Genomic DNA, 15,956 nt, shown 5'->3' with positions numbered 1-15,956 from the left:
ATGAGATATTAAACCAAGTCCCCATCTACCCTCTCGGTTGGCCGTAAAGATCCGGCCTCATTTGAAGAAGAACGGGGCGTTCTCCTGCTGTTCTGGCCAATATTAACCCTCAAACAACTTTGCTAAACAGGTTATCGGGTCATTACTGTTTGTGGGAGCTTGCTGTGCACAATTTGGCTGCAATGTTTCCTACATCACAACAGTGACTACACTTCAAAAGTACTCAATAGGGTGTAAGCGCTTTATGACATGCTGAGGCCTTGGAAAGCGCTGTAGAAGTGCAAATGGAATGCAAGCACTAATGGAATGTTAGCCTTTCTAACTAGAGAGCCAGGATAAAAAGAGGAGGCAGTTTTGGTCCAACAAAGCCTTGGCTTAACTACATCTGGAATACTGAGCATCGCACCTGAGAAAGGATAAGAACATAAGAAATGAGCAGGAGTAGACCCAATGGCCCATTGAGCCTCCTGCACCATTCAATATGATCATGGCTGACCTTGGGCTTCAACTCCACATTCCTGCTCACTCCCCATATCACTCAATTCGCTGAGAGACAAAAATCTGTCTATCTCAGCCTTAAATATATTCAACGATGGAGCTTTCACAACCCTCTGGGGTCAAGAATTCCAAAGATTCACAACCCTTTGGGTGAAGAAATTTCTCCTCATCTCAGTCCTAAATGATTGGCCCCTTATCCTGAAACTGTGCCCCTTTGTTCTAGATTCCTCAGCCAGAGGAAATAACATCTCAGTATCTACCCTATCAAGCCCCTTCATAATCTTGAATGTTTTGATGAGATCTCCTCTCATTCTTCTAAACTGCAGAGAATATAGTCCAATTTACTCAGCCTCTCATCATAGGGCAACCTTCTCAACCCAAGGACCAATTTAATGAACCTTCGCTGTACCACTTCCAATGCAAGTATATCCTTCCTTAAATTTACAGACCAAACTTGCACACATTACTCCAGGTGTGGTCGCACCAAAGCCCCCTACAACTGTAGGAAGACTTCTTTATTCTTGTACTCCAATCCCCTAGCAATAAAGGCCAAAATGCCATTTGCCTTCCTAATTGCTTGCTGTCTTCTTTGGCCTCCTTGTCTCGGGAGACAATGAGTAAGCGCCTGGAGGTGGTCAGTGGTTTGTGGAGCAGCGCCTGGAGTGGCTATAAAGGCCAATTCTAGAGTGACAGGCTCTTCCACAGGTGCTGCAGAAAAATTTGTTTGTCGGGGCTGTTACACAGTTGGCTCTCCCCTTGCGCTTCTGTCTTTTTTCCTGCCAACTGCTACGTCTCTTAGACTCGCCACACTTTAGCCCCGCCTTTATGGCTGTCCGCCAGCTCTGGCGAACGCTGGCAACTGACTCCCACGACTTGTGATCAATGTCACAGGACTTCATGTCGCGTTTGCAGACGTCTTTGAAGCGGAAACATGGACGGCCGGTGGGTCTGAGACCAGTGGCGAGCTCGCTGTACAATGTGTCCTTGGGGATCCTGCCATCTTCCATGCGGCTCACATGGCCAAGCCATCTCAAGCGCCGCTGACTCAGTAGTGTGTATAAGTTGGGGATGTTAGCCGCCTCGAGGACTTCTGTGTTGGAGATATGGTCCTGCCACCTGATGCCAAGTATTCTCCGGAGGCAGCGAAGATGGAATGAATTGAGACATCGATCTTGGCTGACATACGTTGTCCAGGCCTCGCTGCCGTAGAGCAAGGTACTGAGAACACAGGCTTGATACACTCGGACCTTTGTGTTCCGTGTCAGTGCGCCATTTTCCCACACTTTCTTGGCCAGTCTGGACATAGCAGTGGAAGCCTTTCCCATGCGCTTGTTGATTTCTGTATCTAGAGACAGGTTACTGGTGATAGTTGAGCCTAGGTAGGTGAACTCTTGAACCACTTCCAGAGCGTGGTCGCCAATATTGATGGATGGAGCATTTCTGACGTCCTGCCCCATGATGTTCGTTTTCTTGAGGCTGATGGTTAGGCCAAATTCATTGCAGGCAGCCGCAAACCTGTCGATGAGACTCTGCAGGCACTCTTCAGTGTGAGATGTTAAAGCAGCATCGTCAGCAAAGAGGAGTTCCCTGATGAGGACTTTCCGTACTTCCATACCTGCATGTTAACCTTTTGTGTTCCTTGTACGAGTGCAGCCAAGTCTCTGAACATCAACATTTATGAGTTTCACATCTTTAAAAAAAATTCTGTATTTCTATTCTTTAGATAGGATATATTGACCTCGGAAGGAGTGCAACACAAATTCACCAGAATGTTACCAGAGCTCCAAGGTTTAGATTGAGGACAGATCACATAAACCAGGCTTCTATACTTTAAATTATAGAACTTCAAGGGGTGATCTGAAAAGAATTGATAGGGTAGTTAGAGAGAAACGTTTTCTCCAGGTTGGAATCTAGTACAAAGTACATAACCTTACAATCAGAGCCAAGCCATTCAAGAGAGCAGTTATGAAACACTTATTCATGCAAATAAAATGCAGCAGATGCCATCTCAATTAATAAATTTTAAATCTGAGATCGATAGATTGTTGCTAGACCTGGGTATTATGGGATATGGAGCCAAAGCGACTAGATGGAGTTAGGATACAGATCAGCCATGATCTCTGAATGGTGGAACCGGCTTGAGGGGCTGAATGGCCTACTCCTGTTCCTAAGTTTGTGTGTCTTTCCTATCTGCAAATTTTAAAGAGGGAGGGTGAAGCAACAGGCAGATTGAAGTACTTCATACAAGGAGTGGTGAACATGTGGAGAGTGTTGTGCAGTGAGCACTGGGACGTGACTCGATCAGCAAATTCACAATCGAGTTAGGTAAATTCCTGTGAAATGTTTGGTTGAGGATAAAAGAGATGGCGTAGGATGTGTGACATCCAAAACACTGTCCGGACCAGAGAGATCAAAGGGATTATATCCAGCCCTCTAAACTCCTGTGTTCATCTGGTCGAGGGTCCTCAACCATGCTGCAGTGCTGAAGAGAGGGTTAGGTATTGTATAATCGCCCCAGCACATGCAGTTAATGATCCACAACCCCCGGTCACTGATGTTCTCTTTTTCCCGGTTACCCTACTTACCCTGCTACCTCCTGGGGGTCCTGGCTGTTACTACAGTGCAGTTCCAGGGTCATAGGTCACTCTCAGATACCATACTGGAGGGGCAGTTCTTCAGCTACAGAGTGCTCTATGATTCACCTAATTGGCGGATGTCCTTTGATTAATTACATCTTTCCCTGTCTTTCCACAGGTTGTCATTTCAAGGGTGAAGATTATGCAGAAGGGGCAACATTCCCTGCTCCGCAAGGGAAATGTGAGGAATGTCGGTGCCAGGTAAAAGTCCTCCTGGTCTGGTGCAAAAGAGAAAACTGCAGAGTCATTCTTCAGTAGCAAAATTCAATGTTGCTGGAATGATATTTGGGGCTGTAGATACCAGTAACTGAATACCTGGAAATGAATATTGAGCATTAGCTGCTTAGTGTCAGCCATGACTCATTGGGAGCCTCTGAGTTACAAGGCTGTGGGTTCAATCACCACTCCAGATACTTGAGCACAATCTGGGCTGACACACACAGGGCAGTACTGAGGGAGTGCTGTACTGTCAGGGGAGCAGTACTGAGGTAGCACTGCACTGTCAAAGGGGTAGTACTGAGGGAGTGCTGTACTGTCAAAGGGAGCAGTACTGACGTAGCGCTGCACTGTCAAAGGGGCAGCACTGAGGGAATGCTGCACTGTCGGTGGGGCAGTACTGAGGGAGTGCTGCACTGTTGGAGGGGCAGTACTGAGGGAGTGCTGCACTGTTGGAGGGGCAGTACTGAGGGAGTGCTGCACTGTCAGGGGGGCAGTACTGAGGGAGTGCTGCACTGTCAGGGGAGCAGTACTGAGGTAGCACTGCACTGTCAAAGGGGTAGTACTGAGGGAGTGCTGTACTGTCAGGGGAGCAGTACTGAGGTAGCGCTACACTGTCAAAGGGGTAGTACTGAGGGAGTGCTGCACTGTTAGGGGGCGGTACTGAGGGAATGCTGCACTGTCAAAGGGGCAGTACTGAGGGAGGGGCAGTACTGAGGGAGTGCTGCACTGTCGGGGGGGCAGTACTGAGGGAGTGCTGCACTGTTGGAGGGGCAGTAATGAGGGAGTGCTGCACTGTCGGGGGGCAGTACTGAGGGAGTGCTGCACTGTCAGGGGAGCAGTACTGAGGTAGCACTGCACTGTCAAAGGGGTAGTACTGAGGGAGTGCTGTACTGTCAGTGGAGCAGTACTGAGGTAGCGCTGCACTGTCAAAGGGGTAGTACTGAGGGAGTGCTGCACTGTTAGGGGGCGGTACTGAGGGAATGCTGCACTGTCAGGGGAGCAGCCCTGAGGGAGTGCTGCGCTGTTGGAGGGGCAGTACTGAGGGAGTGCTGCACTGTCGGGGGGGCAGTACTGAGGGAGTGCTGCACTGTCGGTGGGGCAATAATGAGGGAGTGCTGCACTGTCGGAGGGGCAATAATGAGGGAGTGCTGCACTGTCGGAGGGGCAATAATGAGGGAGTGCTGCACTGTCGGAGGGGCAGTACTGAGGGAGTGCTGCACTGTCGGAGGGGCAGTACTGAGGGAGTGCTGCACTGTCGGAGGGGCAGTACTGAGGGAGTGCTGCACTGTCGGAGGGGCAGTACTGAGGGAGTGCTGCACTGTCGGAGGGGCAGTACTGAGGGAGTGCTGCACTGTCGGAGGGGCAGTACTGAGGGAGTGCTGCACTGTCGGAGGGGCAGTACTGAGGGAGTGCTGCACTGTCGGAGGGGCAGTACTGAGGGAGTGCTGCACTGTCGGAGGGGCAGTACTGAGGGAGTGCTGCACTGTCGGAGGGGCAGTACTGAGGGAGTGCTGCACTGTCGGAGGGGCAGTACTGAGGGAGTGCTGCACTGTCGGAGGGGCAGTACTGAGGGAGTGCTGCACTGTCGGAGGGGCAGTACTGAGGGAGTGCTGCACTGTCGGAGGGGCAGTACTGAGGGAATGCTGCACTGTCGGAGGGGCAGTACTGAGGGAGGGGCAGTACTGAGGGAGGGGCAGTACTGAGGGTGGGGCAGTACTGAGGGAGTGCTGCACTGTCGGGGGGGCAGTACTGAGGGAGTGCTGCACTGTTGGAGGGGCAGTAATGAGGGAGTGCTGCACTGTTAGGGGGCGGTACTGAGGGAATGCTGCACTGTCAAAGGGGCAGTACTGAGGGAGGGGCAGTACTGAGGGAGTGCTGCACTGTCGGGGGGGCAGTACTGAGGGAGTGCTGCACTGTCAGGGGAGCAGTACTGAGGTAGCACTGCACTGTCAAAGGGGTAGTACTGAGGGAGTGCTGTACTGTCAATGGAGCAGTACTGAGGTAGCGCTGCACTGTCAAAGGGGTAGTACTGAGGGAGTGCTGCACTGTTAGGGGGCGGTACTGAGGGAATGCTGCACTGTCAGGGGAGCAGCCCTGAGGGAGTGCTGCGCTGTTGGAGGGGCAGTACTGAGGGAGTGCTGCACTGTCGGGGGGGCAGTACTGAGGGAGTGCTGCACTGTCGGGGGGGCAGTACTGAGGGAGTGCTGCACTGTCGGAGGGGCAATAATGAGGGAGTGCTGCACTGTCGGAGGGGCAGTACTGAGGGAGTGCTGCACTGTCGGAGGGGCAGTACTGAGGGAGTGCTGCACTGTCGGAGGGGCAGTACTGAGGGAGTGCTGCACTGTCGGAGGGGCAGTACTGAGGGAGTGCTGCACTGTCGGAGGGGCAGTACTGAGGGAGTGCTGCACTGTCGGAGGGGCAGTACTGAGGGAGTGCTGCACTGTCGGAGGGGCAGTACTGAGGGAGTGCTGCACTGTCGGAGGGGCAGTACTGAGGGAGTGCTGCACTGTCGGAGGGGCAGTACTGAGGGAGTGCTGCACTGTCGGAGGGGCAGTACTGAGGGAGTGCTGCACTGTCGGAGGGGCAGTACTGAGGGAGTGCTGCACTGTCGGAGGGGCAGTACTGAGGGAGTGCTGCACTGTCGGAGGGGCAGTACTGAGGGAGTGCTGCACTGTCCGCGGCGCAGCAATGAACGAATGCTGCACTGTTGGAGGGGCAGTACTGAGGGAATGCTGCACTGTCGGAGGGGCAGTACTGAGGGAGTGCTGCACTGTCCGGGGAGCAGCAATGAATGAATGTTGCACTGCTGGAGGGGCAGTACTGAGGGGGTGCTGCACTGTCCGGGGAGCAGCAATGCATGAATGCTGCACTGCTGGAGGGGCAGTACTGAAGGGGTGCTGCACTGTCCAGAGAGCAGCAATGAGGGAATGCTGCACTGTCAGAGGGGCAGTATTGAGTGAGCGCTGTCTTGTCAGAGGGGCAGTACCAAGGGAGTGTTACACTATCAGAGTTGTGCTGTCTTTTGGATGAGACATTAAATCAGATCCCCGTCTGCCCTCTCAAGTGGTCGTAAAAGATCCCATTTCACTATTTAAAGACAATCAGGTGAGCTCTCCTGGTGGCCCAGCCCTTAAAACATAGCATCCAAAGCTGGTCATTTTTTCCCTCTGGTTCTGGTGGGATCTTACTGTGTACTAACTGATTGACTGGATTGCCAACATAATATTAGTGACTGCACTTCTAAACATAATCACTCTGTGAAACCTCTGGAGATAAGCTGGCATGTAAGTGAGTGTTCTAGTCTCCTGCATCTTAACAATTGGCAGCAAGTGGATGAGACTCGATGTGGGATGAACTTTGATGAGCTGTTCCCCTTCTTCACAGCCATTGTTTTTCTGTTTGTTCCTATCATTATCGCACTGGATGCAGGGATGGATGGGTGAAGCACTGGGTGCAGGAATGTGTGGGTGGGCACTGGGTGCAGGGATGGATGGGTGAGCACTGGGTGCAGAGATGGGTGGGTGAAGCACTGGGTGCAGAGATGGGTGGGTGAAGCACTGGGTGCAGGAATGGGTGGGTGAAGCACTGGGTGCAGGGATGGGTGGGTGGACACCTGGGTGCAGGGATGGGTGGGTGGACACCTGGGTGCAGGGATGGGTAGGTGGGGGGCACTGGGTGCAGGGATGGATGGGTGGGCACTGGGTGCAGGGATGGATGGGTGAGCACTGGGTGCAGAGATGGGTGAGTGGGTGGGCACTGGGTGCAGGGATGGATGGGGGCACTGGGTACAGTGATGGGTGAGTGAGTGGGCACTGGGTGCAGAATTGATAGGTGGGTCCTGGATGCAGGGATAGGTGGGTGGGCACTGGGTGCAGAGATGGGTGGATGAGCGGGCACGTGGAATTATGATAAACAGGACCAGGGTACAATAATATTTCATTTCTTCTACTTTAGAAGGGGCATGTGATCTGTGACATCGGACAGTGCAGGAAAGTGTTGTGTCCCTTCCCGGTGATCAATCTCTGCGGCTGCCCGGTGTGTGATGGCTGTCGGTACAATGAGAGGCATTATAAAAATGGTGAAAGGTTCCCGGACCCGAGTGACAAATGTAACCGCTGCACCTGCCTGGTAAGGGACGTTAGAACCGTGGGGCTCGTCTACCCCCAGTGTTTGTTGAGCTCTGAGACAAGTGGAATAACACTGACCTGCTTCACATGTATATCAGGCATGTCAGACTACAATAAAACACCGAGTACATGAGGAATCTAGCAACAATTCTTGGGACTGAAGCAATGTTCCCTCTAACCTCTGTTTGTTATGCGTGACTGGCTTGTTGTACTGTGCAGCCCCTTTAAGAGTAACATGTGGCCATGCATCCTAAAAGGAATGTTGCTTGTGCACGGCTGTTTGTCCGCTTCACAGCACATTCCCAATTGCTGTGCGGCTGCGCACCTGCGCGGCTTAGAGGGAATCTTGCCTGCCCTAGGCGTGACTCCAATCCAATGTAAAGGTGACAGCATTCCTTCCCTGAAGGACATTGGTGATTATTCCTGGCCCAAGTCCACAAATTACCTGATTAATTGAATTCACTTTCACAACTTGCCCGTAAGATTTGAACTCATGATCTCTGGGCTCCTAATGCATTGGCTGTGTGTAGATTGAAGTAATGGAATCAGATGCCAGAACAAGCAGCATGGGACAGGACTGCCTCCTGAAATTCAGGCTTGTCTTTACATTCATGGCTGTCTGGCCAGTCCCTTCACCCTCTGCACATGACTGGTTCCCACACTTCAACTGTTCACTCTATTTGGGAATGAATAACTTTGAACATTCCTGAGGTTAAGTACAAACTCTAATCTAAAACTTAACAGAGGAATGTCCAGAGAGAAACAGTTGATGCCCTGAGCTTTGAACTGAAGATCGGAATCACACAGCAATTCAGGAGAGAGGCAGAGCACCCTCGAGTGATCATACTGAGAATCCCAGACACACTGCACCATTACATTGATTTACAACACAGAAACAGCCCTTTACTCAGTATTAATTGTGCCACATGAGCCTCCGCCCACTCGGTTTACTCCCACACGCACTTATCTAGCTCCCCCTTAAATGCATTTTGTTAATTGCCTCAGCTACTCCCTGTGGTGGTGAGTTCCACATTCGAACCACTCTCTGGGTAAAGAAGTTTCTTCTGAGTTCCCTATTAGATTATTAGTAACTGTCTCATATTTATGGCCCTAAGTTTTAGACTCCCCACAAGTGGAAACATATTCTCTACATTTACCCTGTCAAACCCCTTCATACTTTTAAAGATCCCTATCAAGTCAATTCTCAGTCTTTTCTAGAGAAAAGAGCCCCAGCCTGTTTAGTCTTAACTGATGGTTATAACCATCTGTTAAATTGTGGTATCATCATTGTAAATCTTGTTTATACGTTCTGCAGTGTTTCTATCTACTTCTTGCAATGTGGAGACCAGAATTGTTCACAGTACTCCAAGTGTGTTCTAACCAAGCTTTGATACCAGTTTGACAGAACTACTCTATTTTTATATTCTGTTCCTCTGGAAATAGCCTTTGTGCCAATGGTGTTCATGTAGCTGTTATACCCCTCCTTCACTAGTGCCCTGTAGAAGCCCATCCAGTGTGCTGCTGCTCGAAGGGGTAATTCGGTGCCCTGGGATTCCTCACACAAACTTGATTGATTTAGCCAGTTGACAAATGATGTTCTTGGAACTTGCCTGTGGGTGAGTTTCTCAGAAGCCTCTGCCCTTCACCTTCCCTATCCTGGGTCAGTTTCCAATGGATGAATCAGGATTGTCAGTGGGCGTCTCCTGATTTCACAGTGTGGTGCGTCAGAAGGGCTGCCCCTTGGCACTGCTGTTTTTGATGATACTTCTGTAGCAAACACCTATCGCCAGCTTCTGACTGTGTGTTGTGAGCTTCTCAGATAACTGAACTCAGGATTTTAACAGCAGTGCTGGTTCTTTATTCCAGAATGGTAGAGTTACTTGCGAGTCTGTGTTCTGCCCGCCTGTCACATGTCAGAATCCAGTGACCCCTCGTGGTGAATGCTGTCCGCAGTGTACTGGGATCTGTAAATACCTGGGTCGAGTGTATGAGAGCGGAGCCACTTTCAATTCCCCCTTGGAGAAGTGCTCAAAGTGCACTTGCCTGGTAAGTAACTATATGAGGCTGGTCAGGAACAGGAGAAGACCATCAGCGTAACAAACCCAGACCCACCACTCCAGCAACCCCAAACCAGGTAATGAACCCCACCAGCCCAACAAATCCCCACCTCAATCCCAAATCCCCACCTTCCAATCCCCAACCCCATCCTACCCCCCTTCTCACCATATCCCTCAACTCCACATACCCAGAATGCACATGGGCTGTGGAAGGATGGTGATTGATGGGGTTGAGTGTACAGAAGCTGTGGGAGGAGATGAAATAGGTGGGTAGAATCCATGATGGGATAGAGTATACAGGGGTTGAGGGAGAATGATAATTAATGAGCTAAGAGCATGAGCAGGAATTGGCCATTCGGCCCCTCGAGCCTGCTCCTCTGTTCAATAAAATCATGGCTGAAATTCTACATCAACTCTACTTTCACACCCTATCCACACATCCCTTGATTCCCTTAGTGCCCAAAAATGTTTTGATCCCAGTCATGAATATACTCATCAACTGAGTATCCACTACCCTCTGGGGTAAAGAATTCCAAAGATTCACAACCCTCCGAGTGAAGAAATGTCTCCTCATCTCAATCCTAACTGGCTGATCCCTTATCCTGATATTATGGCCCCAAGTTCTCAACCCTCCAGCAAGGGGAATCAGCCTCTCTGCATCTACCCTGTCAAACCCTTTAAGAATTTTTATATGTTTCAATAGATCGCCTCTCGTTCTTTTAACGGGATAGAATATAGGCCCATTCTAAATCCCTGTTCACAGGACAGCTCTCTCATCCCAGGAATCAATCTAGTGAACCTTTGTTGCACCCCCTCTAAGGCAAATATATCCTTCCTTAGGGAAGGAGACCAAAACTGTACACAATACTCCAGGTTGTGGTCTCACCTAAGCCCTAGGTAATTGCAGCAAGACCTCCTTTTTATTTTCTGCAACGCCTTTGCTATAAAGGCTTGTATACCATTTGCCTTCCTAACTGCATGCTCTTACCAGCCTGTTAACTTCTTGTGATTCGTGTATAAGACATCCAATTCCCTCACAACATTTACCAGTCTCTCACCTTTTTAAAAATGTTCTGGTTTTACATTTTTCCTACCAAAGTGGATAATTTCGCATTTCCCCACATTATACTCCATCTGCCACCTTCACAGCCAATCCCTTTGTAGCCTCTTTGCATCCTCCTGACAGCTTACTTTCCCACCTAACTTTGTATCATCAGCAAACCTGGGTATATTACACTTGGTTCCCTCATCTAAGTCATTGATATAGATTGTAAGTAGCTGAGGCCCAAACACTGATTCCTGCGGTAAAGTATACAAGGGCTGTGCGAGGAGCAAGGTTGATAGGGGAGAGTGTACGGGGACTGTGAGAGGATGATGATTAAAGGAGTAGAGTATACAGGGACTGTGCGAGGATGGTGATTGATGGGATAGAGTGTACAGGGACTGAGAGGATAGTGATTAAATGGGTAGAGTGTACAGGACTGTATGAAGATGGTGATTGATGGGGTAGAGTGTACAGGGACTGTGTGAAGATGGTGATTGATGGGGTAGAGTGTACAGGGACTGTGCGAGGATGGTGATTGATGGGGTAGAGTGTACAGGCACTGTGCGAGGATGGTGATTGATGGGGTAGAGTGTACAGGGACTGTGAGAGAATAGTGATTAAATGGGCAGAGTGTACAGGACTGTGTGAAGATGGTGATTGATGGGGTAGAGTGTACAGGGACTGTGCGAGGATGGTGATTGATGGGGTAGAGTGTACAGGGACTGAGAGGATAGTGATTAAATGGGTAGAGTGTACAGGGACTGTGAGAGAATAGTGATTAAATGGGTAGAGTGTACAGGACTGTATGAAGATGGTGATTGATGGGGTAGAGTGTACAGGGACTGTGTGAAGATGGTGATTGATGGGGTAGAGTGTACAGGGACTGTGTGAAGATGGTGATTGATGGGGTAGAGTGTACAGGGACTGTGAGAGGATAGTGATTAAATGGGTAGAGTGTACAGGGACTGAGAGAGAATAGTGATTAAATGGGTAGAGTGTACAGGACTGTATGAAGATGGTGATTGATGGGGTAGAGTGTACAGGGACTGTGTGAAGATGGTGATTGATGGGGTAGAGTGTACAGGGACTGTGCGAGGATGGTGATTGATGGGGTAGAGTGTACAGGGACTGTGAGAGGATAGTGATTAAATGGGTAGAGTGTACAGGGACTGTGAGAGAATAGTGATTAAATGGGCAGAGTGTGCAGGGACTGTGCGAGGATGGTGACTGAGCGGGTGGAGTGTACAGGGACTGTGAGGGGATAGTGATTAAATGGGTACAGTGTACAGGACTGTGTGAAGATGTTGATTGATGGGGTAGAGTGTACAGGGACTGTGCAAGGATGGTGTTTGAGCAGGTAGAGTGTACAGGGACTGTGAGAGGATGGTGACTGAGTGGGTAGAGTGTACAGGGACTGTGCGAGGATGGTGACTGAGCGGGTAGAGTGTACAGGGACTGTGCGAGGATGGTGACTGAGCGGGTAGAGTGTACAGGGACTGTGCGAGGATGGTGTTTGAAGGGTTACCATGTGCAGAGTTTGTGAGAGGAGTCAGGTTAATGGACCTGTTCTGGTTCAGTACATCGCTCTGTTATTCACTATGCTGTTCTGCCCTCAGGCTGAGGTAGTGACCTGTTGGCAGAGGCCGTGCTCCAAGCAGTGCACCCACCCGGTCCCCAGCACTGCCTGTTGTCCCGAGTGCAATCGCTGCTCCTTTGAGGGCCTGGAATACAAGAACCAAGAAACCTTCTTCCCTCCATCCGAACCCTGTAAACGCTGCAGCTGCCTCGATGGGAATGTGTTGTGTTTGGAGGTTGTGTGTCCTCAGGTAACCTGTTTGGAGCCAATTACCAAACCGAGCCAGTGCTGCCCAGAGTGCCCAGGTATGTGCCACCCTTAAAGAGGACAGGAACAAACTCTAAGGGAATTGAGATGTGTTGCACATATTTATCAGATGTATAACAGGTGCAAATTAGATTCATTTAGCAGTGGGCTCCCTGCCCTCACTCTGTGAAAGTGTTGGTCCCTTTACTAAATACATGGGGCTATTTTTGCAGGCATTAGGCTGTTTAAGTGATGTAAACATGTAGGGGCCTAGCACCTGTAGCTGGACCCTTTTGTCGGTGATGCGTTGGCCACATGCTGGTCCCTGTCTGACTGTATCTCTGTCTTTCTGCAGTCTGTATCCATCACGGCAAGCACTATGTAGGAGGATCACACTGGGTTTCACCAGTAAACCCCTGTCACACGTGTGTGTGTACGGTAAGTAACTGATTATTGTGAATCAGAGAGGCAGGTCCTCGGAATTGACTGTTATTAACATCAGGCAGGAACAGCAGTGGGGGAGGTACAGTGGGACTCTGCACACTGAGGGAGCCAGGGAGAGATCAGCCAGAGTTCCTGCTCCTCATTCCTGTTGGAAAATAAGTAAGTGAGATTGCATCAGAGGGCCCAATCTGGCTGATAGAATTAGAGAATCTTCTTCAGCACAGAGGAGGCCATTCAGCCCATCGCCCCTTTGCTCTCTCTCAGTCCCTGATCTGGATTCTTCTGTCCTTCCAGGGTTTCTGATCAGATAGTCCGAGAGCCAACAAAAATAACCTCAACCTCACCATTTGGTGCTTTAGTGACAATTTTAAATGTACCTCCTTTCTGTTACTCACATATTGATCAGTGTAAATTATCTTATCAAAATTTCTCAGACTTTTCTGCTATCTATCAGATCTCCTGTTAACCCACGCTGTTGTAGTGCAGAGTCTCGACAGTAACACAGGGGTTTAATTCTGATGCTCCCCATGGATAACTTCCCTCCCACCTCTCACTCACATGGGTGAATTATCTGGGCAAAGTCTTTGAGCAGGAAATGACAAAGCGAGGATAGGAGGGGAAAGTCAGTCACCGCGTGGCAGTGCAATCGGGCACCGTGTGTCAGCGCAGTTGGGCACCACATGTCAGTGCAGTCCAGCGCTGCCTGGGACTGTATTTATGTACAGCCCAGCACTGTGCTTGTTTACGTGCAGTCTGGCATTGTGTGTAGAGTTTCCCATCCTTTCTTGTACTGGGATGGTGGGTCAGCGCCTCTATGACTGGGTTCACTGTTAATGTATTTCTACAACTTTGAGACAAGGCAAACATTTTCCTGAAATCACAAGGCTGTAACCAGGGCTATATCTGGGGAGTGTCCCATTATTAGCAATGCCATCCTCTGGTGCCTATGTTGATCTCTAGTACAGGGCCTCTCTTTCTCAGCCTCTCTCGGTCTCTCATTCTCGCTCTCTCTCTCCCTGTCTCTCTCATTCCTGCAGCAAGGTGAGGTGACCTGTTTGGAGCCAGAGTGTGAGGTCACCTGTCAACATCCCGCTCAGGTTCCTGGCCAGTGCTGTCCGGTGTGTCACGATTGTTACTTTGAAGGGAATGCCTACGGGAACATGGAATTCTTCAAACCTGACCCCTGCAGAGACTGCTCGTGCAACGTAAGGACTGATTTAAATGAAAGCTCTTGACAGTTTCTCCTCGGGGAACCCTCTTCACAGATACAGACCTGTTACATTAGCCCCACAGTTAGACATTCTCCCCTTGCTAGTCACTAAGGGACCTTCAATGTCCTCTTGCCCTGCTTGTCCCATTCACTAATGAGGGCCTATGTTGGGCTGGGAACAAAGGAATTGCCCACGTTATGTGAACCAGTTACAAGTGTTGCTCACCGGGAGACAGAGTATTTCTTAAATGATGAGAGGTTGGGAAGTGTTGACGTCCAAAGGGATCTGGGTGTCTTTGTTCATGAGTCATTAAAAGCTAGTATGCAGGTGGAGCAAGCAGTTAGGAAGGCAAGTGGTATGTTGGCCTTTATTGCAAGGGGATATGAGTGCAGGAGTAAAGATGTCTTGCTGCAATTGTATAGAGCCTTGGTGAGACCGCACCTAGAGTATTGTGTACAGTTTTGGTCTCCTTTTCTAAGGAAGGATATACTTGCCATAGAGGGAATGCAACGGTGATTCGCCAGACTTTTCCCTGGGATGGCGGGATTGTCTTAAGAGGAGAGATTGGGGAAACTGGGCCTGTATTCTCTAGAGTTTTGAAGAATGAGAGGTGATCTCATTGAAACTTGCAAAATTCTTATAAGGTGCGACAGAGTAGATGTGAATAGGATGTTTCCTCTGGCTGGTGAGTTTAGAACCAGGGGCCACAGTCTCAGAATAAGGACCAGGCCATTTAAGACTGAGATGAGGAGGAATTTCTTCACTCAGAGGGTGGTGAATCTATGGAATTCTCTACCCCAGAGGGCTGTGGAAGCTCAAATCATTGAGCATGTTCAAGACAGAAATCGATAGATTTCTGGATATTAATGACATCAAGGGATATGGAGATAGTGGGGAAAAATGGCGTAGAGGTGGATGATCAGCCATGATGTGTTTGAATGGTGGAGCAGGCTCGATGGGCCAAATGGCCTAATCCTGCTCCTATTTCCTGTGATCCTATCCTATGACTAGTGATGAGGTTGATGCACAGGCGTTTTTCGCTGTGTGTGTAGAGAAGAGCCAGTCTACCAGCAGCTGAAAGGTCGATCAGCTTTGCCCTCTCCAGAGTGCCAGCCTTATACACAAGCCCATGAAACTCAGATGCCTCCTTCCCAACCTTGTAATGGAACCCCTCAAATCATCAGATTGTCAGAGGGAATTGTGAAAGGATCTTGAAGACAAGTCCCTGGGAATCTCCTCCCTCATGCTGAAAATTGGCAGGATTGCAGCGGCAAAAAGAAGGTAAACCTGGGAGGTGCGTGCAAGGCCTAGCACCCATCTCAGCACCCTGACTAGGATTGTCACTCCCCATACCCGCTGGAAGTGCAGCTGGACACTTTTTCCTGCCCGCTGCCTGTATATGGTGCCCAGACGCAAGGTCTGTATCCCTGATCCTGCAGAAGACCCTAGTCTCAGGCCAGACCGCCACTGGGAGTCTTATTGATACCACGGTACCTTTAAGGTCCCGCACTCCTTTACACACACCCTCCCCACCCCCCTTCCCCCACCACCCCATTTATGTTTTGTTTGGTTGATGGGTGTTTGTTTGATTGAAAAGTGTTCAGCCACGTTGTGATTTTTAATTGCTGTGTTGTAGGGTGGCAATGTGCTGTGTTTGCCCGTCGAGTGCCCAACGCTTAACTGTGGGAAACAGATAACGAATGTGGGATCTTGCTGTCCACAGTGTCGAGGTAAGAATTCCTCCTCCCCACCCCCATCCCACTTCCGATAAATTCAGCACCAAAGGAACTCAGGGAATTTAATAAAACGGTGGAAAATGATGGAAGGGTTTGAGGGGGTAAACAGTGAATGATTGTTTCCACTGGCCAGTGGATCTGTGAGGGGCAGAAATCTGTGA

At 49.8% G+C, this 15,956-nt stretch overlaps 1 protein-coding gene across 9 annotated transcripts in view; it reads left to right on the top strand.

The window, feature by feature from the left end:
• Positions 1–15,956, top strand: part of LOC137384812 (kielin/chordin-like protein) — a 185,948-nt gene that overhangs the window by 149,056 nt on the left and 20,936 nt on the right. For 8 of the 9 annotated variants that reach the window (XR_010977665.1, XM_068059321.1, XM_068059322.1 and 5 more), the window contains 7 exons: positions 3,253–3,335; positions 7,308–7,481; positions 9,347–9,526; positions 12,199–12,463; positions 12,760–12,842; positions 13,886–14,053; positions 15,696–15,789. Coding sequence is in view for 8 of the 9 variants with exons in the window: in XM_068059321.1 (XP_067915422.1) it covers positions 3,253–3,335; positions 7,308–7,481; positions 9,347–9,526; positions 12,199–12,463; positions 12,760–12,842; positions 13,886–14,053; positions 15,696–15,789 (1,047 nt within the window). In the remaining variant the exon portion in view is untranslated. The remainder of the gene's footprint in view (positions 1–3,252; positions 3,336–7,307; positions 7,482–9,346; positions 9,527–12,198; positions 12,464–12,759; positions 12,843–13,885; positions 14,054–15,695; positions 15,790–15,956) is intronic. The other variant, XM_068059325.1, reaches the window with a different exon arrangement.

Source organism: Heterodontus francisci, chromosome 27 (assembly GCF_036365525.1).
Source record: "Heterodontus francisci isolate sHetFra1 chromosome 27, sHetFra1.hap1, whole genome shotgun sequence".
In the NCBI taxonomy this organism is placed as follows: Eukaryota; Metazoa; Chordata; class Chondrichthyes; order Heterodontiformes; family Heterodontidae; genus Heterodontus; species Heterodontus francisci.
This window is presented reverse-complemented; position numbering and strand designations above follow the sequence as displayed.